This window comes from Asterias amurensis, chromosome 3 (genome assembly GCF_032118995.1).
Source record: "Asterias amurensis chromosome 3, ASM3211899v1".
NCBI classification, from domain to species: domain Eukaryota; kingdom Metazoa; phylum Echinodermata; class Asteroidea; order Forcipulatida; family Asteriidae; genus Asterias; species Asterias amurensis.
In genome coordinates, this window is record NC_092650.1 from 12,419,231 (window position 1) to 12,442,899 (window position 23,669).

Genomic DNA, 23,669 nt, shown 5'->3' on the forward strand with positions numbered 1-23,669 from the left:
TTTATGTTGCAACTATTTTATTGATTCATAATAAACAGTAATATAATAGACACTATTAACAGATACGACATGGTTTGAGCTATGATATATGAAAACATTGATATATGAGTTGTGAGTTGGCCTCCCTTGGTTCGAATGTACAGTTATCAGACAAGACGTTATATACAAAGAATAAAATTATACAAATAATCTGCCGTACATAATCGCGCAGTAACTACAATGAAACTTATAAATATATACTGATGGGGGGATTGTGTTCAACTTATGGATTACCGACCATCTATGAGTCATAATTGGAATAATTTCTTAGCAACTGACACCAAATATTTGCTTCATGGCTATGTTTCTGTTTATGGTATTCAATGCTGTTTTGTGTTACAACCATGCCGTGTAGCCAGAATAAAGGACTAGTTTTAATCACAACAATTTCAGTTTACACTTCTATTTCCTAAAATGTTAACGATTTTGAAATCAGAAAAGGAACATATTTCGTTGTTTGGATAGTTGATGTAGGCCTATACCATATTTTCCATTAAAACAAAAGGAGTGCCAGTTAATTTACCCATAATTAGGAAGATGTTAAACAAAAAACGTAGTATTTCATTTTACCTAACAATACAAGCCGCCCAATATTTTTTACAGTGCACTAATAAGATGTGACTTAGAAATAAAATAATCATAATAACAGCTTGATAACTTTTGAAAATATAATTATACACTTAACATTTTGCTTTTTCTATAATTTTTACACAATAAATAACCACGCACGACAGACAGGTGTATTTCCCTGATAGTTTGCTTGATTGAGCGGTGTTGGTCTGGAGAGTACAGTGCTACAATAGTATGCCCCATTGATGTAGAGTCATGTTTATTATACTGGTACGTGCAACATCTAATACTAATCACAAAAATAGTTATCTTCAATTGATTAACATGTACAACACTCCACTTAACAACAGTCAGTATATACCATCACTGTAAATCACGTTAGCGCTACCAGCAAACCAACACAGAATATCTGTGCTCAAGAATCCAGACAGGTGCGAGCTTAAGAACTAACAACTTCTTTTGCAGAAGGTGGTTTAAAGGGAAGGTACACTATTGGTAATTGTCAAAGACCAGTGTTCTCACTTTGTGTATCTCAACATATGCATAAAATAACAAACCTGTGAAAATTTGAGCTCAATTGGTCATCGAAGTTGGGAGAAAAAGATGTAAGAAAAAACACCCTTGTTGGATGAATTGGTATGCTCCAGATAGGAATAAAAGACTTCTAGCTAGAAGTCTTTTATTATTTTAGTGAGAAATTACTCTATTTCAAAATCTACGTTACTTCCGAGGGAGTCGTTTTCACAATGTTTTATATTATCAACAGCTCTCCAATGCTCGTTACCAAGTCAGTTTTTAAGTTAGTATTTGTTTTGAGTAATTACCAAACGTGTACGTTCCCTTAAAAAAAAAAGATGGAATTCAAGTTATTTGAGTTACCATCGTTAGTGCTGAGCTGTAAATCCATCAAATTTCAATTCTTTCTTTCAGTTAACTTATATTTTGCGGTTCCTGTCATGTAACCGAGCTCTCGAACCTTCCATCCATTGCTACAAAAACGTGTTAGGAATCATGTCTGTCACCACTGTCAGTGTTGTTATTGTAATGACCTTCGACTTACAAATGTAACGCCCACGATTGTCGCTGGAGAAAAACATATGTGTTTTTTAGACGAGGCGTGACGAACCGCCGAGTAAATTGGGGTTGCACTTGCCACAGGATACCGGGCAGAAGTTTACAGCGAAGTCTTCATTATTCTCACACATGATAGCATCTGACCACTCGCAGTATTGGAACTGATCTTCACATTGCACTACAATAGGGGAAAATAACACTAGTTTAAAATCAAGTGTTTTATTTATTAAAACGCTCAAACATTTTGTGAAACAAGATTATTATTTGATAACCCGTTACAGTGGTAGGGTAGTGGTGGGTGGATGCGTGATAGTCGTTGTGTCTCACCTGTACAGTCCTCCCCATGCCATCCGTCCAAACACTCGCACTGACAAGTCTGCTGATTGACCACGCCATTATTGTAACACGTCACATCACAATCTACAAAGGAAAACAACATTAAAAACAAATTGAAATTCATGGCCTCATAATACATTATGATACAGTCTGGATAATGAATGTAATCGGTAATTACGTACCCCCAGCTGGTTCTGCTGCCATAACAGGATCTGTGGGAAAACAACGAGACGTAAATTACATTTTGGTATAAAAAGTGTGTTCACTTTGATGATCCCCTGAAGCACAGTGTGGAATATGTACAGAAGTGAACACATTACGTTACAAGTGCTTCGATTTGCTGATTTCTAAGACTAATGTTATAGAACCAGCTTGGTGGATATGCTGCTTTTTGGTAAATGGTAAATGATGCAAATGATTAATTAATGCATTTCCTGAATATCAACTCATTTAAATAGCGTAATGTTATTGTTTATACATATATCTAATACGAGATACACATGTTTTTCATACACGTCACACGCAGCCATCGTCGCCTAAAATCCAGAATAACACACAGGGATAATCACTCCCAAAATGACGCAGGTAAATTGGGCCTAAAAAGGATGACTGAGATTCGAATCTGTCACATCATGTCATGGCTTGTGGAAAACTACATCAACATTTCTTATCAGAACATAGCACAAGGGGCGTTACTGTGGGCACAATATAAGGCACATTGTATGTCGACCCTTCCTATTACTCATCTAACCCCAGCCATGGACCCCAGCCGAGACCACAGCAGAGATCCCAGCCAAGACCACAGCCCAAAGAAACACGTGGGTGGAATTGAACATTTCTATACTGTATCCTTTCTGCACATACTTGAACTTGAACAATCGCGGACGGATGCACGTTTCGACTGTGGGATATAGGGGGGGGGGGACACCTACGCCTGTATCAACATCCCTGTCCAGGGTACATAGAAGACCATTATAAGGTAAAACATGATACATACTATCTGTATTTCATTTTCATCTCACTATTTTACATAATATTGTAAACTAAGCTAAGCAAAGGAAGGGTGAAATTAGGTATGAACCGTAGCCATGACCTGGATCAGAGTATAGCGATAATAGCGGCAATCACATTTTACTGGCTGCTTTTTGTGTGGTGACTTTAAAGATGATAGGCGGTTGTCTGTGAGATTGGAGTCATTTTTTATAAAACAGTAAACTATTGTTACATTCGTCGTACAAACTGATACTTGATAGCGTGGGTTTGGCCCAAGGACAATACTTACTACATACGCCACACATAGCCTGGCAGTATTTGAGTACGTATGGATGTTCAGCATCACACCAGTTTGGATACCAACCCCGATGGCATAACACCTTGTTGGTATTCTCACAGCGCTCTGAAAAAAAAATATGACCAATCTTAAAACAATGACAAATTTAAGGGTTAACAAAGCAAAGACAAAGGTTTGAACTAAGATTCAACAGAAGTTCTTCATAGATTACTTAATTTGACGGCATGTCACAATTTCATAACTGATTTCAAAACCGTCATATTATGATACTTTCTATATTTTGACATACCTGCGCAGGATTCGCCCATCCATCCGTCATTACACGTACATTGACAGTTTGCGTGATCCATTGTACCATGTATGCACTGGATATTACACTCTGTTATAAATCACGAGAAAGCAAAGTGTTAAACCATGATGGTGGCTTTCATTGGCTGAATAAGCTGATAATACAAATTAACATACAGGAGTTAGTAAGAGAAAACCACCAAAATGGCTTTAATTACAATCAAATGGCGATGATTAGCGGTAAATCAAAAAGAGTATAATTTTAATCCGACCCAGGGTCAAGGTGTATCATAATTTTAAACACCCCTAAACATTGGCATGCCCCACCCCCTGCCCTCAAGAAAAGAAATGCAATGCCTGACTCATTGGTTTAATGCAGTTTGTATACATCAACCAGTTACCAATAATGGTCAGCCTCATCGCAAAGGTAAAACCACGTAGCTTTAAAACTTCTTGACGAAGGCACTTACCTGAGCAAGATGCACCACTCCATGGTTTGGGACAGTCGCACATACACGAGTCTGGATTCTTGACTCCACCATTCACACAATCGGGACCACCACACTCTGGAATTCACAATCAAGAGGTAGTTAAAAAAGCATGGCAACAAATCAGAAACGATTCAGGAGTGATGAAAAGGCGGTGAAATGCTTTGCTCTATAATACTGCAATACAAAAAGAACATTACTCAAAATCTAATCGTTTTAGCTCGTTAATTAATTGACTTTAGGCCTAGTTCCATTTATTGTTTGTGTTTGTAGATGAAGCACCCTTTCTTACCACATACGCCACAAAGTGCTGGACATAGCTGTTCCACTGGGTTAGCGTCGTTCTCAAGGAAGCACCATTGCTTGGGCCATCCGTCTCCGCACCATGGATGGGTATTGTTACAAACATCTATAGGATTAACAAAAATGTACACCAAAATCACAAACCGTTCATTGATAAACCATGTAAAATAAATCTCCTTTAAACGTTACCTAATAGGAATTTATATTATGAGTATTTGAATCCAATTATGAGTCTTACTTTGGCAGAGTGTTCCGGTCCATCCTGCAGGGCAGTCACACTTACACGCATCGGGGTTTATACTACCACCATTCTGACAATCAAGGCGACATTCTGTAATAAAGAAAGGTTGACCAATAAATACAGGTATGGTCTCATAATAACAATCGGACTGGAAAACCGAGACCCCCAAGTGGAAGCTGGAGGTCACTGAATGTGAAGCTTCGAGGCAACTTTGAAATTAAAATATCTAGATTATAATTCTGACCAGTTTGACTCCAGCTATGGGGTCTCGGTGGGGAACTAACCGTCAGATAATTTGAAATACTCTTTTCACGTTCGAACTACGTGCAGTGTAATATAATGTTTAAGTCCGTGTATTTCAAGTTACAAAAACCCTCAACAAGACTTAAACTTATCTAGTCAAAATGAGCAAAATGAAAACCACAGACTGAGAATCCAGGCCCCTATAGACGAGTCAGGTCAAATATACGGGGAAGGTCGCAAAGGTCTTATTCTCAGAGTTCCTCTACAGATCTAATTCGTGAAAAGTTACTAAAAACTTACCACATCCTTGGTCAAGCAAGGAACAGCCACCTGAAACAGAAAAATAAAACTATATTTATACTATAGATTATTACGAGCCATTAAACAAGGCCCCCTTACCATCAACACATAAAAGTTTCGCTGCCATTGTAGTGGCCTAAACGTACTTACAAATCCAATGCCCTCCCTATGCGAGAACTCTTTTCACATTCGAACAATTACTGATATCAAACTTGTCAAATTTTGAGTTAAATGATGAGTCCCGCTTAAGTTAGCCTCACCCCTACCCTAGTTATACTTTAAAGGCAGTGGACACTATTGGTAATTTTCAAAGACTAGCCTTTACAGTTGGTGTATCTCAACATATGCGTAAAACAACAAACCTGTGAAAATTTGAGCTCAATCGGCAATCGAACTTGCGAGATAATAATGAAAGAAAAGAACACTCTTGTCACACGAAGTTGTGTGCGTTTAGATGGTTGATTTCGAGACCTCAAGTTCTAAATCTGAGGTCTCGAAATCAAAATTCGTGGAAAATTACTTCTTTCTCGAAAACTATGGCACTTCAGAGGGAGCCGTTTCTCACAATGTTTTATACCATCAACCTCTCCCCATTACTCGTAATCAAGAAAGGTTTTATGATGATAATTATTTCGAGTTGTTGCCAATAGTGTCAACTGCCTTTAAGGGGGTGTCTTGTTGGTGTATGCCGTGGAGCCGACCGGAACTGCAGTAACATGTTAATGGATGTGTATGTAATTGCATCTCCGGCTCCAATAGGCCTACCTCACCATAGAGGATAGCGCCTCTTGGGGTCACAGTGACTGACCCGAAACCTTTGCCAACTTGACCCGGAAATGGGTCTCTGATCCCTATCAACCCTGAGCCCGGTTATATTTGGCTAATATTATGGGTGCGTTCGCTTAGCTTCCCTGGGTCGACCCCGGTGTGCGACGGGTTTTTTTTCCAGGACGAACGTGTGCAGACAATTACCCACGTTCGTCCTGCAAAAAAAAGCCTGCCACACACCGGGGTCGACCCAGGGAAGTTAAACGAACGCACCCTATGGGCAATAATGGGAATGTAACCTACTGCAAAGTCCGTTTTTACAGTTCCCCAATCCTGAAGCACAAAGACTGCATTGTTTTCCGATCTGATAAGGTGCATGGCCATTCACGTTCCCTCTAGAAAAGAGAAATAAAACCAAATCTAATTCATTCTGGGGGTTTTGTATTTCTCACAATTTGTTTCACAGTGGTTTAATGAAATAAAATAAATCGTCTTCCTTTATATATGACAAATACAAACTTATCGGCAACGAATTTATTAAGGGCCTATAATGATTTTTCCTCAAAATTTCCATCCTGGAAAAAACACAAACAATCTTTAAAGACAGTGGACACTATTGATATGTTGTGGTGTACCTCAACATATGCATAAAATAACAAAGCTGTGACAAATAACAAAAATTTGAGCTCAATCGGTCGTCGAAGTTGCGAGATAATAATGAAAAAGAAAAGAACATCGTCACAAGAAGTTGTATGCTTTCAGATGCTTGATTTCGAGTCCTCAAATTCCAAATCTGAGGTCTCAAACTCAAATTCGTGAAAAATTACTCTTCTATCTCGAATACTACATTACTTCAGAGGGAGCCGTTTCTCCGCTGTTTTATACTATCAAATATCCCTATTACTCGTTACCAAATAAGGTTTTATGATAATAATTATTTTGAGTAATTACCAATGTTGTCCACTTCCTTTAATAAATGTTAATTTTGCATCGGGGATAAAGAAAGGATCATATTTGCATATCTTTTTGTATGAAGCACCTCCCAGCACGCTCAGTACTTTCCAGAGTTCTGTGACAAACTATTCTCACTGTTTCGGGGGATTGTCGTATACCCCACTTTAGTTTGATACATATCGGCCGACTAATCGTCACAACTCCGCGTTAATATAACCAGCGTATGTGCAAACATTGCAACATGGAATGTCTTTAAAGCTTATGAAATAATAATTGGCGGGGGAAGTTCAGACAGAGGATATTCAAAGTAAAACCATAACACTAGAAAACATCCATGCAATGCGACCCGGTCGACATATGGACCTGCAGTGCACTGACACGCACCTATATATGTGTCCATACTTTGGGAGTCAAAATGATAGACTCATAGACTCACAGAAAGGTGGAAATGGTACACAGGTGCGTTCTGCGTCTTCGTCTTCAAGGGGTAAATATTCGAATAATTTCAAACCGCAGTGAGATATAACGTCTTCGGTTGTGTCCCTTACAAACTAATATATTTACTAGGATATAACGCTACTTTATTTTAAACCCGCATGGGGAAGTATACTGCAATACCAGCCAACGTCACACCATAAATACATTGCATGCAATGACATGTTAGTGGTGCCTTAAGGTACTTATAACAGCAAGTGACTATGCCAGCAGAAATTTACATAAAAGACGAACGTTTTAGCTTTTAAAGGAACACGTTGCCTTGGATCGGACGAGTTGGTCAAAACAAAAGCGTTTGTAACCGTTTTTTAGAAAATGCATATGGTTGGAAAGATGTTTTAAAAGTAGAATACAATGATCCACACAAGTTTGCCTCGAAATTGCGTGGTTTTCCTTCTACTGTGCGAACTAACATGGTCGGCCATTTATGGGAGTCAAAATTTTGACCCTCATAAATGGCCGACGTGTTAGTCGACGAGGTAAAAGGAAAACCACGCAACTTCGAGGCATGTTTGTGTGGATCATTGTATTCTACTTTTACAACATCTTTCTACCCATATGCATTTTATAAAAAACGGTTACAAACGCTTTTCAAAGACCAACTCGACCGATCCAAGGCAACGTGTTCCTTTAATGTGGGACAGTTTGGCCATATAAACTTGAATAATGCTTATCTTGCCTTGGACGGCAAAACACGCCCCCATTACTAGTCCTGAAATCACTCAAACCTGTATGGACTATATTTTATCAAGAAACTCAAAATGTCTGGCGCTCCGAAACTTTTCGTGATAACATAAAAATTATCTCTCTTTTACCACACCGTAATTTATTACGTCTGCCCTAAAATAAACATTTCCCGCGTTACGCAGGGTGCACGGGCAAATTGTTGTCTTTTTCCGTAACATGAATGCACAGTATAACACACGGAGGCAAGAAGGATTAGGCTGACACATGAAGAATGTAAAAAGGGCCTTTAAAGCGTTGATGTAAGTAAAGCCAGGTCTATGCTGGAACTTGAAAAATCGCACGTAGACCGACATTTCTTTGAAAAATAAATTGAAGATTTACAAGCAAGAGTTATGCATACAGAGGGGCAATGACAGCAAATTGGACACGGGTTTTGAAAACAAATTCCATTGTTTCCCCGGATGCACTGTTTCCTCACTGAGAGTCAGCGTCATTAAATTTGCAATCACTTCATTATAACCATTAGACCCGCCAAAAAGGTTTGGTAAATTACATCTAATAGAATGCTGAAGGTTGAATAACGGTTAGGAAGATGGAACCACTTGGTTGTTCAAACTTAACGTGGTTCGATAGAATTTGTGTTGAGAAGGTGCCGTCGATTTCACAAAGAGTTAGGACTCGTCTTATCTCGAGTTAGGACGAGTAACTCTTCCTAACTTAGGATTAATCTTAAGGTCTGCATGCTACAGTGCAGGGTTGGGACTCGTCCTAAGTCCTAAGATTAGTCTTAAGTTAGGAAGGGTTTTGTGATATCCACGGCAGGTGGAAATGTGCAACTTTTGCGTTAGGCAAACCCTTTACAGGCAACGCTAAAGGTTGTTTATACGTGTGTTTTGCAAATAGGGAAGACCTACCGTTATGTTGATAAAAATTAGGCAGATGACAATAGTTGTAGTCTGGCCTATGCTGCCTCTCTTTACATACCCAATTGATTTGATGACATTTTGTCATTGACTTTCGTAGTGTTACTAGGAAGTGAACTTTCACAGACTTGTTATGTGAGAGAAACACGTTGCCTTGGATCGGTCGAGTTGGTCCTTGAAAAGCGTTTGTAACCGTCTGTTATAAAATGCATATTAGTAGAAAGATGATGTAAAAGTAGAATACAATGATCCACACAAACATGCCTCGAAATTGCACGGTTTTCCTTTTACCTCGTCGACTAACACGGTCGGCCATTTATGGATGGCCGACCGTGTTAGTTCGCACAGTAAAAGGAAAACCATGCAATTTCGAGGCATGTTTGTGCGGATCATTGTAATCTACTTTTACATCATCTTTCCAACCATATGCATTTTATAAAAAACGGTTACAAACGCTTTTTTATAGACCAACTCGTCCGATCCAAGGCAACGTGTTCCTTTAAGTACAAAATCACCCCTCTTAAAAATATAAAAAATAAACCACAAAACACAGAAACAACGCCAACATAGAACAAATCTTTCAACATTATCGAGACGTGGTATTAAAAACAGAAGTTTGAAGCTACGTCACTGTTAGTCGGAACTGGTGACTCGTCGGACCCGATGAACCATTATACTTACTTATAAGTTAGCACATTTCTTATTTGTAAGGAATAAACCAATTGAAATAATTTCAACGAGTGATATGACCATGATAAGCAGATAAATACCTACCCAGGTCCATAGTTGCAGACAAGCAACTGGGCATTCTTAAAGCTGGCTCCTTCTATCAGAGGATCACGTAGAACCGGACATAAGTGCATTGCGCAGCCAATTTTCTTGGTATGAGCCCAAACAATCTGTCAAAGCCATACAAAAACATATTCATCAGTTCAAAAACTATGTATTACATGACAACTAAAACAAATTCATAAGTTTATATATTGAGAAAATTGAATTAGTTGTTGCAAACAACTTACCAACCAAATGAGCCGATGGTATAAATGCAAAACAAATAGTTAATGGCCTGACGTTTCGACCCTAGCAGAGTCTTTCTCGAAGGCTAAATGACAACACAACAAACATGAACAGGTAACTCAGTTATGTTGAATTCTATATTCATACCTCGTGATTTTTTTCTATCACCAATATGAAGAACTTAAACAGATGATAATAATATAATTAAAGGGAAGGTATACGTTTGTATAATCAATCTTAAAATTAACGGCAACAAAACATTTGGTTGCTTATACGCAACTTTCGATAGTATAAAGCAATTTGAGCAATACTTTTGTTTAATTAATGTGGTTATGTAAAATGATGTCAGTTATTTGAATCTTAGAAGCATTGCCGCGGTAACATTTCTTAGACGCTGTGTTCTTATCGAAAATTATTATTCCTCCGTGAAAAAAAAACCGCTCTGGAATTTCTGCGATATCTCAAAACGCGACTTTTAAATGGAATGTTTACATGTTCTTGTTTCATTATATACACGTACATTTATATAGGCCTATAATTAAAACAGTCGAACGGTTCAAAAAACCAAAGGTATACTTTGCCTTTATATACCATGAAGTCATCGACAATATATACTTGAACACGGAGCGAAAGTCACGAGGAGATGCCCAATGGACAGAATTAAAACAAGAGATAAACTAAACTTACAAACAATGGAGAGTAATACAATTCGGGGAAACCCCAATTGAAATACAAACCGCGTATGCAGTGGGAGATAAGAGCTTTTTTACGCACGTCTGAATCGAACCGTGACATTTTTGCAAGACATTGGTCAAGAAGAAGCAATATCCTTTAAAAAATACTTTAATCTGCAGTATATTTCTTTCCTTTATACTCAGCGAAACGAACTTATTTTATTATTTTCAAGCATGCCAACATTATTTTGCATCGGATAGATGGATGAGACTGCGAACCGCTTCAAATACTATTATGACCCCAGTGTAAATTTAATCAAGTTGTAAACAAGACGGTATATCAAGATGGCAGTTTGAACTTTCTTGTCTTTTCATTATTTGTGCACAAACACCGAACAGCATGGATTACCGCCCACATGTGGAGTAAATGCTGTGGCATGCATACAAAACCTAGGTAGGATGTCAAGAAGTTCAAAACGCCATTAAACATAACCGTATTCTTGTCGACCTCCGAAGTTGAAATTGAACAGTCATATGAACTTTATTTTCTTTGAATCCAATATATGCAGAGGATATACCTCATTCTCAAAGGGAACAGGGTAAACCAACAAGCGCGGGAAACAAACAAAATACAAAACTTGGAGGAATTTATGTTCAACTACTTGAGTGCAAGTTGCGTTTCTGTGTAAACGTTGCATGCTTGTTTCAATATCTTGGTTAACCGGTATTCAAGTGTAGCAGAGTTTTCAAACATTGTCGATTTTGCTTGTCAGACGGACATTTAGGTCGATTGGTGTCTGTTTCAAGGCTTTACATCAAGTTGGATTTCTGATATAGTCGTTACAGCTCGACCTTAGCTGTAAAACAATGCACGTTTATACAATTGGTGACAAATAAATCTAAGTTAGTTCACTGTGTAAACTGCAAGGCTTCCTTCTGAATTCAGCAAAAACAACACAGTTTGTTATTGTTATAATATGATAACGACAATTGGCCTTGTAGAATGTAGAATGGATAGTACTATTGAATGCTGATACTGGACCGAGGTTTCTCATGTTGGCTCTTCCTATGGTTCTTCAAAGCTATAAGCTTTATCACCTGATATTTTGATGAGTTGTGCTCGGTAAACTACAGTAGAACGGAAATGAAGAGCATATGCCGAACTCTGATTCTTAGTTACCATTGCAAGAGTGATGAGTCTGACGGTAACAATTTGTCTCCATCACGACTTATATTACATTCTGGATTGTTTTTAATCACAAGTAGGCCCATGGCTTGATTCCAGAAAAAGGCTCAATGATTAAAAAACAAATACCTCATCGGAGAGTTGACTTCGATCAATTTTAGGGTCGACGTCTTCCTTAAGGTCAATTAAATTTTTAAAGGAATAACCCTAAAGCAAACTTAATTGTTGAGGCACCAGTTTTTAGCACCAGCAGAATATTAACCTTTTGGAAATGTTGTTTAAAGACAGTGGACACTATTGGTAATTGTCAAAGACCAGTCTTCTCACTTGGTATATCTAAACATATGCATAAAATAACAAACCTGTGACAATTTGAGCTCAATTGGTCGTCGAGGTTGCGAGATATGAATGAAATAAAAAAACACCCTTGTCACACGAAGTTGTGTGCTTTCAGATGCTTGATTTCGAGACCTCAAATTCTAAACTTGAGGTCTCGAAATCAAATTCGTGGAAAATTACCTCTTTCTCGAAATCTACGTCAGTTCATAGAGAGCCCTTTCTCACAATGTTTTATACTATCAACCTCTCCCCATTACTCGTCACCAAGAAAGGTTTTATGCTGATAATTATTTTGAGTAATTACCAATAGTGTCCACTGCCTTTAATGTTAGAAACATTGGAACAATTACCACGCATTTCCTTTCCGGAACTTATAATAGGCCAACTATATAGCTAGGAACCCGGCTTCGTTTCCATCTTAAACCCTCTGCCAAATTATGAAGGCTTCCTTTTGTTTACAAAGTCGAAGTTAATAATAATGGAAATAGCGATATTATGGTAGGGCTTCGCCAGTAATGAATGTTGGGTAAGGGCATTGTTGTGTTCGTACCTGAGTGTAGTGTCCACATACAGTTCCCGGTACGCACGAGTCTGTATTGATATCATAGTTCTCCTTCTCATTGAACCAATGTGAGATGAGATACATTGGAGAGGCTGAAGCACCACCCCTGCTATACGCCAAGTTCTGCCCTACGTGTTGGTATGGTGTAATGTTGTCAGGGTTCCCATGACCCCATATGCATTCCTTCGCGTAATCCGCAGCCATAGATTCAAGATCATCGTCCCATGTCTGAGAAGAATAAAGAAAACACATTCATATCAAAGGAAAGTTATATTCAAAACCTACAACTAAAGTGCAAATAACTTTCTCAGTTTACTGCAACTTTCCCATGTCTTGAGAGAGCGGCCTTGCGTCATATCAAGCTCACGTCAGATCATCAGAATGTGGGTTCGAATCCCGGTCAAGGCAAGCGGTGTCCTTTAGCAAGAAACAATAATTACCCACACATTTGTACCAGCAAGATTGACGACCTAGAATTATTTCATCGCGAATATAGTTCGTGACGCCACACACACATGGCAAAGTGAGACAAACCGTCTGTCCCTATACTTCGGCCTAAATGTTCATTGTATAACTATACAGTTCATTTGACTAAGCAAACATCCAGAACTTATCGCAATGTTACAATGTCCTGCAATTTTGCATGAATTTTAAAATAGGGTTTTATATAAAAGTGAAGCCATGAAGACAGTTCATTTTCAGTTTTTTTTTAAAGAAGAAAAAAGGAACTGCATGGAGCAAACTATAAACCCTGACACCCCCATGTGGTTAGGGGTGACCCCCTTGCTGAGCAGGACGTGGTTTTCCTGGCACTCTCAAAGCTAAATCAATGACTTATTCTGTGCAGTGTCACTCAGAGTCAGAGTGCACTTAAAGCTTCTCGTCAACATGGTTTCCTATGGTTTCAAAGGACCCACAGTCATTCCTTTCAGCTCAGTCGTTCATATTGGATTCCTAAAAAGCTGTTATACATGGAAAGTTAATTGTTTTCATTTATTCAGTTTAATACGTCATCAACGCGTTGCGGTTGTGAATTAGGCGGGAAAGATCTTTACAGACACTGGACACTATTGGTTATTGCCAAAGACCAGTCTTCTCACTTGGTGTATCTAAACATATGTACAAATAACAAACTTGTGAAAATTTGAGCTGAAATGGTCGTCGTGGTTGCGAGATAATAGTGAAAGAAAAAATCGCCCCTGTCACACAAAGTTGTGTGCTTTCATATGCTTGATTTTGAGACCTCAAAATATAATTCTGAGGTTTCGAAATCAATTTCGTGGAAAATTACTTCTTTCTCGAAAACTACGTTACTTCAGAGGGAGCCGTTTCTCACAATGTTTTATACTATCAACAGCTCTCCATTGCTCGTTACCAAGTAATGCTTTATGCTAATAATTATTTTGAGTAATTACCAATAGTGTCCACTGCCTTTAAAAACTAAAGTCTGGAGCTACGTCAGACCCGATGGGTCATTACTTACTTACAAATTAGCACATTTCTTATTTGTAAGGAATAGACCAATGGACCACTTCCTGAAACAGGCAACTTGAGAATAAATCACATTGTCTCTAAACATTGATTACGAACTCCAAAATGCTTACCACTTCCTCCATATTTGCTGCGGGTCCAGGTACATTTCTCCTGTAGTTATTATGCATAGCTACAAGCATTCTTGCCATGCGGGGAGTAATGCCAACTTGGACGGGGGCTTTGGGTCGTTGCTTTGCTGCTACTGGTTGAACGATAGTCTTCACCCTCTGAAGCAAAAACAAACACACAATTCAACCATATCAAATAATAAACCACAAGGGAATCAAGAACAAATATCAATGATTAAAAGTCTCATATTTCAAAATAATGCAAAGGTTTAACACGTTGCATGCGGTATCGAACACCTGTGAATTTAAGAGAGATACGTGATTTTTGTCCCTTTTTTATTCCGTTTTTTTTTCTTGTAGTTTTGTCGTGTTATTTTAATTCACTTATATATTGATTGATTGATTGACTGACTGATTGATTGATTGATTGATTGGTTCATTGATTACTATGTAGACCTACTTTTAATTACATATTTCAAAGTATCTTGGTCCAATATGAAACATTACGAATTTGTGGAACATTGAAATTGACTATAACAGGAAATGTTTTATAATAAGGGTGCAGGTTTTTGCTGGGAGTTTTTATTTAGCCAAATAATGATGGAATGAAAAACATGTAAACAAGGACCGACCGGACCTTTTTTTGGTTGAATATTACGCATATTATTTTGATCATCACCGCGAGGCCGCTCCTTGGATTGGAATTAACGGAAATAAACGTGACTTTCAATTCAACGTTAGCAAAAGGCACAACACCGCATGGTCATCCTGTCATTAATTAAATTGGTGCTTAATGGAGGTTGCATAAAATGCTCATTTCCGATTGAAAAGCAATTCAAACAAAATATACACGGTGTTATCTTGGTTTCAACTCATTTTTCATATCTTTCACTGGCAAAACTAATTAACTCTTCCCCGATGAGGGGGCACGGAAAACATTCTGACAATGTGATCAGAGTGGAGGCAGGGTGAAAGTGCTTACTTTAAGCGGCAGCTGTTCAACCATTGTAAGAGAGTTGTAATGAGAGGACATGATAACGCAGACAGCAGTATTGAAGGCTATACGGGAAGTATGGTGCCTTTAAAGTGACATAGATAACTTGTGTTGTTATGGCAGTTTTCAAGACTTACACTAAGTCTCGGGTATTGGATTTAGTCTAGCGACTGTGGCTCAAAATCACAACAATTATATCAAATCTGAGGCTGTTAAACTGGAACAAAATAATAAATTTGATTTTATAATTGACGACCACAGCTGTGGACAGTCGTTAATAATAAAAATACGATTTATGTCCCCCCTTTGTGTTTACATGGTAATCTTTTCAATTTGTCTAGTTAATTAAAAGACCAACTCGGGCCCCCTAATGGCCAAACATAATAATATGAACTGAAGTACTCCAGTATCTTTGCAATTTGCAAGACATGTCTTCCTCGTCAAAATAAATTTATTCGAGGTGTTTCAAAAACCATAGAGCGTAACTTTGGTTCATACATACGTAAATATTTTCTTCGAAGTGTTTTGCAGAATGATGGAACTATTGGCTCGACAGGTATGTTAGTGCAGTCAAGTGGGACGAACCAACGACTAATGTTATCATTACTGACTTGCAACGAGTCTATACTCGTTCAATCATTCAATCATCATTTATTATTTAGGCCTACTATTCACAAACCCCTAAACTAAACTAAAATGACAGCAACATTAGTGTTTGAGTTATTGTAATGTTTTGGACTGAAAATGTCCCGGATACATTCATGAATGACGCAAAAAAGTAAATTAACTAGTTATGCGAATACTCACTGATGTTAATAAACCTAAGTTAACTTCTAGAGTGATTGAGGATCCGATATAGGGGACGGTTATAGGGGGTGGGGGCTTAAAAGCAAAGATCTTTAGCGTTATAGAGAGCTAGTATATACCACAAACTGACAGAAAAGATGAAAACAAAATGTTTCAATCACACACAATTAGCAGATTGACACTATTGGTAATTGTCAAAGACAAGTCTTCTCACTTGGTGTATCTCAACATATGCATAAAATAACAAACCTGTGAAAATTTGAGCTCAATTGGTCGTCAAAGTTGCGAGATAACAATGAAAGAAAAATAACCCTGGTTACACGAAGTTGTGTGCTTTCAGATGCTTGATTTTGAGACCTCAAATTCTAAACTTGAGGTCTCGAAATCAAATTCGTCGAAAATTTCTTCTTTCTCAAAAACTATGACACTTCAGAGGGAGCCGTTTCTCATAATGTGTTATACCATCAACCTGTCCCCATTACTCGTCACCAAGAAAGGTTTTATGATAACAATTATTTTGAGCAATTACCAATAGTGTCCACTGCCTTTAATTCTCATCGTTACAAATAAAGTAGGCCCAACGCCGAAATAGTTGATACTGAGTTTTCATCTCGTTTATTAGAGTTCTATTTCTTTCATTTAATTTTTTTTGTATTTAATTCAGTTGTTTTGCTGTCTTCTTTGCTATTCGTATACTCTGTCATACCCCGACAATTTTATTTTTAGTTATTACCATGGATTTCTAATTTTATTTTATAAATAAAACTACTCTTTCGTTCGCCATTTAAAAAAACAAAAACAAAAAAAAAACGAATTAATGATATCAAAAAAGTGGATGACAATGAATTTGTTTTGCTTGAGTTAGCTTGATAAATAAACATAACATCATAAGTTAAAACAGACTAAATATCAAGGTAAATTAAATGTTTTCATTGTTAACTTTTCTTCTGGCAGCTCAACGTTCGTTGATTGTGATATTTAATAACAGCTGTTACAAATCACAATACTTTTAGTCACTGTCTGACCGAGAGGTCTACACGTGCGTGCTGAATACAGCGACCTTGATCTAAAGTTTCCATTTGGTGAGTGATTCAAACTTATAAAACAGTTCCCATTAGCAACAAATCAAGTATAATCCCACAATGGCTGGTGTCAATACATAAATCAAAAGTCCACAAAAAGACTATAACATGATTAATTGTGCATGAAATGTATTGCCTATATAAACTGCTCACAAAAAGTAAGGAAACTTTTTTCAATCCAGTATATTTGTTATTATTTAATACTCTCTTTGTAAATGGTATGTATCAATGCAAAGCTGAACTGTTCCTCTTTAAAAAGATACCACATTTGCAATGATTACATGTTGCTGGACTTGTCCACATGAATAATAATGAGGCAAAGTCACAAACCAAATGTGCCAAAATTACCGTTGTCTGTGAATGGTCAATAGGTAATGCTCATTAATCAAACCGATCAAGCTTTTCAGAACCATTACACAGTGATTTTCACCAGTGAACTCATCGGACACAATTTACCCTCATCTCATGGAAAAATACCTTGTTTGATGGGTATTTGCAAGAAGATATTCTACAGCCGGATGCAGTCCCATACTTGCAGACTTTGGACCAAACTCCATCTTTCAAGATGACAACGCTTGCCCCCCTCGAGCCCGACTGGTGACTGACTGCCTGAAAAATGTTGAGGTGCAACGGATGGATTGGCCCGATAACAGTCCAGACCTGGATCCCATGGAACATCTGTGGCCCAGCTTGGCCTCGCTGTCCGCGCCAGAACCACCAACATATCAACTGTGGCTGACCAAACCAGGTTCCTTAATGAAGAATGGAACGCCAATTCCTCATCATCAGCGCATCACAAGACTTGTGTGCAGCATGAGAAGAAGGTGCCATGCTGTCATCAACGCCTTCGGATCATCCACTCGTTACTGAACTTTTTGTATCAATAAAGTGTATTAAGATCAGTAAGTTGTCTTGCCCTATACAAAATTTATTGTCTCAATCAAGTGGATTAAGATCAGTAAGTTGTCTTGCTTGTTTGAATTACAGTGTCAATTCATACAGTAACACAAAAATGTTGCTAATTTTGGCACATTTGATTTGTGACTTTGTCTCATTCTCATTAACGTGGTCAAGTCCAGCAACATGTAATCATTGCAATTGTGGTATCATTTTAAAGAGGAGGAGTTCAGCTTTGCAATGATACATACCATATACAAAAAAAGTATTAAATAATAACAAATATACCGGATTGAAAAAAGTTTCCTTACTTTTTGTGAGCAGTTTATATAGTCGGTCCATTATGAAGGAGACTCTTTAAACAACTCAATATGATCCAAAAAGCCCATAACAGAAAATCCGGCTACTTACCCGTTCACTATGGATTATTTGGAACTCTAAATTTCAATTTTTAAACAATATCCAAACATGTGGTCTGTTCCGCATAACACTCGCTACTGAGGCGTATGACTGGCACACCTGTGTCAAATCTATCAACTTTTACACAAACTATAAAAGTGATCAATACTTTAGCAACGTTGGTAACTGAGTTGAGAACAAACAATAGCAATTAGCATAAATACTCAACATACACCATGAAGCGACGAAAAGTAAAACCTTCTATACCCGATACTGTTGTATAAAATTTGATATATTTTTTTTTAAGAACTGAAAGACAGTGTTTTTGTTTAACTTGTTTTCTATGATTGAATTTATGTCATTGAAAATGCTGATGTCATATCCTTGGTCCCCAAGACTGTCTCCGCCAAGTTTCGATTCCCACTTCCTAGATGTGTTGATATTACTTTCCTCCAGCATTGTTAGAATATGAATAGGGGATCTTCGTCTGCAATCTACGTCACCATACTGTCCAAGGAGTGTTGAACCTTACCAGCTGTAAGCCAGATCGTCTTTTCAAATCCAAATGTAATTCCGCCGCATTCAAACATCTGGATCAACAAAATTTCTCAGAATTGGTCCAAAGATCGCTCTCGAAGGTTTTCGTAGATTTCATTGTTAAAAGACGTTCCAAGTGGGTCACTATAGCATTGACCTTTGCAATGTAATTTATTCAGGGAGAGATATTCCGGTACATTAAAGAGGCTGGATGCCTGCATCCCATAATGCTTGCAAGAAGCGTCTGTCCAGACATAGAGTAAGGACTCCAGTGGGTCCAGAGGATGGCACACCCACTGTCACAAATAAAGAACCCAACAAGATGCGGTCAGCAACAAGAACGCTCGCAGAACAAGTCAATTCATTTCTCGAAGTTGAATGTTTCATTTGTATATCACAACCATATTATTTTCTTTTGATTTAACCGCACAAATTGAATCAATTCTACCCGTATGGGCCTGCTGTTCAATATCAATGTGAACTTGAGTCCCTCTTAATGACCCTAACCCAAAAGTAAAGATGTCGTTGGCTTTATGCGTGTGTCGTTGACATGTTCATCGTAACGTGTTCATCAAGTCGTGTTTGTTGTTCCTTGTTAGACCTCCAGTAAAAACAGCCAGATTTTTGTTCGCGTCACTAGTTTGTTGTGATAAGTCATTGCTATACTACTCGAGTAAATACTACCAAATGAGATATATAAAAACAGTTTTTGGTTTTGTTATACTAATTTCTCTGTGACAATGTGTGCTTGATATATGAAATATCTTCTAAACGCGAACAAATCGGCAGACAACTTTAATTTAATCTTTTCCAGAGCTTTGTTCCTCTATTCATTGCACGACAGGAAAGCGGAAAGGAAAGTGGTGAAACTAGTGCCGTTTCTGTTGGTCTTTATTAGCGAACGCGGTATGTGAAGCAAAATGGCGCTTGGAGTCCGGGCCCGCTTAAAGGACCGGAAGTGCTTAATGTTCTGTCCATGCAATCAGAGCCAATATTTGACACGAAAGAGTGGGTTCATAAAAAGAGTGGGCCTCACGCAACCGCGGCTTCTGTGATTACATGGACGTTGAGTACATACGGGAGCTCATGATCATATCACGTACTTTAAAAACGGATTTCCGAGGGAGCCGTTTCTCAGAATGTTCTATACTGTCAACCTCCCCATTACTCGTTACCAAGTAAGGTTTATGCTAATAATTATTTGCGTGGCTACCAATAGTGTCCACTGCCTTTACAGGAATCAACATGGAACAATTGTTTTGAAGACGACAAACGTCTCTGGTAGCCAGTTCAATCATGCATGCATAGTCTCACGGAGAACACGTACACAAGGCCGACCAAGCCCACCAGGAATCGATTTCGTCAAACTCTTTAACTAACAGACACTTGACACCTTTGGTAATTGTCAAAGACCAGTCTTCTCATTTGGTGTATCTCAACATTTGCACAAAATAATGAACCTGTGAAAATTTGAACTCAATTGGTCTTGCGAGAGAATAGGTTTCGAATACTTAAGTGAAACGTTTCTTCTTTCTAAAAAAAACTACGTTACTTCGAAGTCGTTTCTCAATATCATCAGATCTCCGTTGCTCGTTACAAAGTATATATTGTTTTCGCCAACAATTCGTTTGAGTAATAACCAATTTTACCAATATTGTCCAGTGCCTTAAAGATTAATCTTAGGACATGGGACGAGTTAGGTTCCGTATCCAAAGACCTAAGACGCATTGAACCCATCCTAAGTTAGGATAGGTTACTCGTCCCATCACGAGATAGGATTAAATCGGCTGCTGACCGCTTTGGTTTTCTGCACTACGACATTGTGATTTTCAATGGAGAAGTTTGGTTTTCTCAATCGATTAAACAAAAAAGAATCCTGAAAACAAAAATTATAAAGTGCGGGGGAAAAATTTCGACCCAGCCCATGTGAACAAAAAACGGGCGTATGGCAGTGCACATAATGCTTGCCAACAAGGCACAGCTTGGTGCCGAATTATGAGCGCAGACAGGCTGGATGGGCAAAATGCTTACGGAATTGTTTAAACATAATATGCCACACTTTATGACCTTTCCAATTTGTCCGTTCATGTGAGAGTGAATTTATAAAATATAGGTTCGTAAAAGCAGTGGTGCTAATTATTCCAGCACCAGATTCAAAAAGCTGGGGTGGTACATTTGAGTACACGAGTACCAGTACAACGACACTGACTGGGATCCGTTCTGGGTAGCTGTCAAAACGACACACATGGGCTAACAGGAAGAGGGGTTACATGTTATCGGTACACGGATTTGTTTTTATTCCCGTGCGTAGACAAGTTTGTCTATAAATAGGTGGATTTCGGTCCAAGGTGTCACAAACTGTACATTGGGGTCAACATGAAAACCTTGATCGTGTATACTAAGTGAGGCAACGTAAACCAGACATTGAACACTTAGCCTATAACGTAAACTATAGGTTGAACCATCCTTATACATGCCCAGGTTGAACTACATTGGCCCTTCCGTTACCATAGTCACACTGTGATTCAATGCCAAAAACACAACTTATTTGACAAATATTCAGTCTGTCTTTAGCTCACTGTTGTGTGTTCCGCTTAGATTGCCATATTTTATGAAGTGAATTTATCGAGTAAAGCTGTGCGTGCTATGGAGTGGAAGGGTCTAAAAGTAAAATAGTTCAATATTGTCCACCGGATTTTCCGTCTCAACCTAGCCTGCCACCATCCTCAACATACCCTTACAAAAACAATCTTTTCCGCTATAATAGTGTTTTTCAAGACAATGAACAAATCGTGTCAAAGGTCATGTGTGATCTCTTTGCAATGAAAGCGCATGTGTTCCCAATATGACAAAAGTTTTGACATTTTGTTAGAAAAGGTTTTTATGTCCACTGGCTCGTCACGTATCCCTGTCATGGTCACACAGCAAGTGCACCGCAATCGACCATTAGAACCATTTTTTTAGGATTGGGTTACCATGGAATACGAGGGAACAACCGTGGCCCCGGGCCTATTAACATTGTGACATCTTGGTTACAATACTGACAAATAATGGTTACTAGCTGTTACTAAACTTATAGCCTTTGGTTACAATACTGGGGCAATAATGGTTACTAAACTTAAAGCCTTTGGTTACAATACTGGGGAAATAATGGTTACTATAGCTGTTACTAAACTTATAGCCTTTGGTTACAATACTGGGGCAATAATGGTTACTAGCTGTTACTAAACTTATAGCCTTTGGTTACAATACTAAGCCAATAATGGTTACTAGCTGTTGCTAAAATTATAGCCTTTTGTAACAATACTAAGCCAAAAATGGTTATAACAAATAGCTGTTACTAAACTTATCAAATAGCTAGCTCTGGGTTACAATACTGAGTCAAAAATGGTTGTATATCGCTACCTGTTACCAAACGTGCAGCTATGTGTTAAAATACTGAGTAAATAATGGTTATAATATATTTTTGTGCTGTTACTAAACTTATAGCTCTGGGTTACAATACTAAGCCAATAATGGTTATATATCGCTAGCTGTTACTAAACATAGCTCTGGGTTCAATACATATAGCCAATACTGGTTATTAATATTACTAGCTGTTACAAAACTTATAGCTAGCTCTGGGTTACAGTATTGAGTCAATAATGGTTATATATATGTACATATTACTAGCTGTAAACGTATAGCTCTGGGTTACAATACTGAGTCAATAATGGTTATGTATAAATTATTACTAGCTGCTGCTAAACTGTCTTTGCTTACCTGGTTATAACCACGACTCCTTGATCTGGAGCGATCTCGATTGCCTTCCAGTGTGTGCCCCAATCCAAAATCCTTTCTCTTATCTTCTGTCATGCCAGCATCGGGCTCTTTAGCAGTAGCTTTCTTGTCATCCTCCAATGTGTATTGGTCCGGCTGCTCCAGCTCTTTCGCCACATCTTGCCCAATTCCTGCATCATCTTTCAGCACTTCTTCCTTGATTTCAGTACCGGGATCTATTCTGGTGAATTTGGTCTCATCGTCACAAAGTATCGGCAAAAGAAAACTGCTCATAATAACTCCCAGGCACAAAAAGAGTTGATAGGATGCCATGTTGATCTTGAGAGAAATTATCCCGAGTTGAAAGGTCTGGACTGCATGCATACACTATGACAATTAGATTGCTATAGATGAGTTAAGACCAGCGGGTGTCAAACTGTTTTGGACCGGCAGCGTGCTAAGCTGAGGCCAAAGAACTGCAAGTTACTCAAGTTAGTTAGGACTGGTTGCACCGTCGTCTGTAGTTTGGTTTCTCTTGCTCTGAACGTGCTCTGACGGCTGCACATCTTGACGTTTCCCTTAATATAGCCAGATTGGATGGCTTGTGGAGTAGTCCATTTTCTCACAGGGAGTATAGTTTGTAACGAAGAACCAAGATTTATTACGGTGAATGAGATGACTGGTAGCCTTGTCTCGTGTGTTTTGCGGCAATAGCGCATATCGTATTCCTAAATGCTTCGGTGCTACTTCCTGAACAAGACGCATCTGCTAAACGTGGCCGGATTTGAATGTTTTTCCGAAGAGATAGCAATGTG

The 23,669-nt window shown here is 38.3% G+C and overlaps 1 protein-coding gene across 1 annotated transcript; it reads right to left on the reverse strand.

The window, feature by feature from the left end:
• On the reverse strand, positions 1-23,425 carry LOC139935278 (uncharacterized). Its single transcript, XM_071929792.1, has 14 exons — positions 22,858-23,425; positions 14,383-14,538; positions 12,767-13,006; positions 9,775-9,899; positions 6,245-6,336; positions 5,174-5,203; positions 4,628-4,720; positions 4,379-4,495; positions 4,069-4,164; positions 3,600-3,689; positions 3,302-3,415; positions 2,202-2,231; positions 2,011-2,103; positions 1-1,861 (listed from the first exon to the last, which is right to left on the reverse strand). The coding sequence occupies exons 1-14, from the start codon at positions 23,236-23,238 to the stop codon at positions 1,716-1,718; spliced, it is 1,803 nt and encodes a 600-aa protein (XP_071785893.1). The 5' UTR covers positions 23,239-23,425; the 3' UTR covers positions 1-1,715.
• Positions 23,426-23,669: the final 244 nt, after the last annotated feature.

Excerpts from the sequence above, each read along its gene's own strand:
- LOC139935278 (XM_071929792.1), bottom strand. The coding sequence starts at position 23,238 with ATGCATGCAGTCCAGACCTTTCAACTCGGGATAATTTCTCTCAAGATC. Across the intron at positions 6,337-9,774 it reads GTCTGCAACTATGGACCTGG|AGGGAACGTGAATGGCCATG; the intron begins GTAGGTATTTAT and ends TCTCTTTTCTAG. Across the intron at positions 4,721-5,173 it reads CTTGCTTGACCAAGGATGTG|AATGTCGCCTTGATTGTCAG; the intron begins GTAAGTTTTTAG and ends TCTTTATTACAG.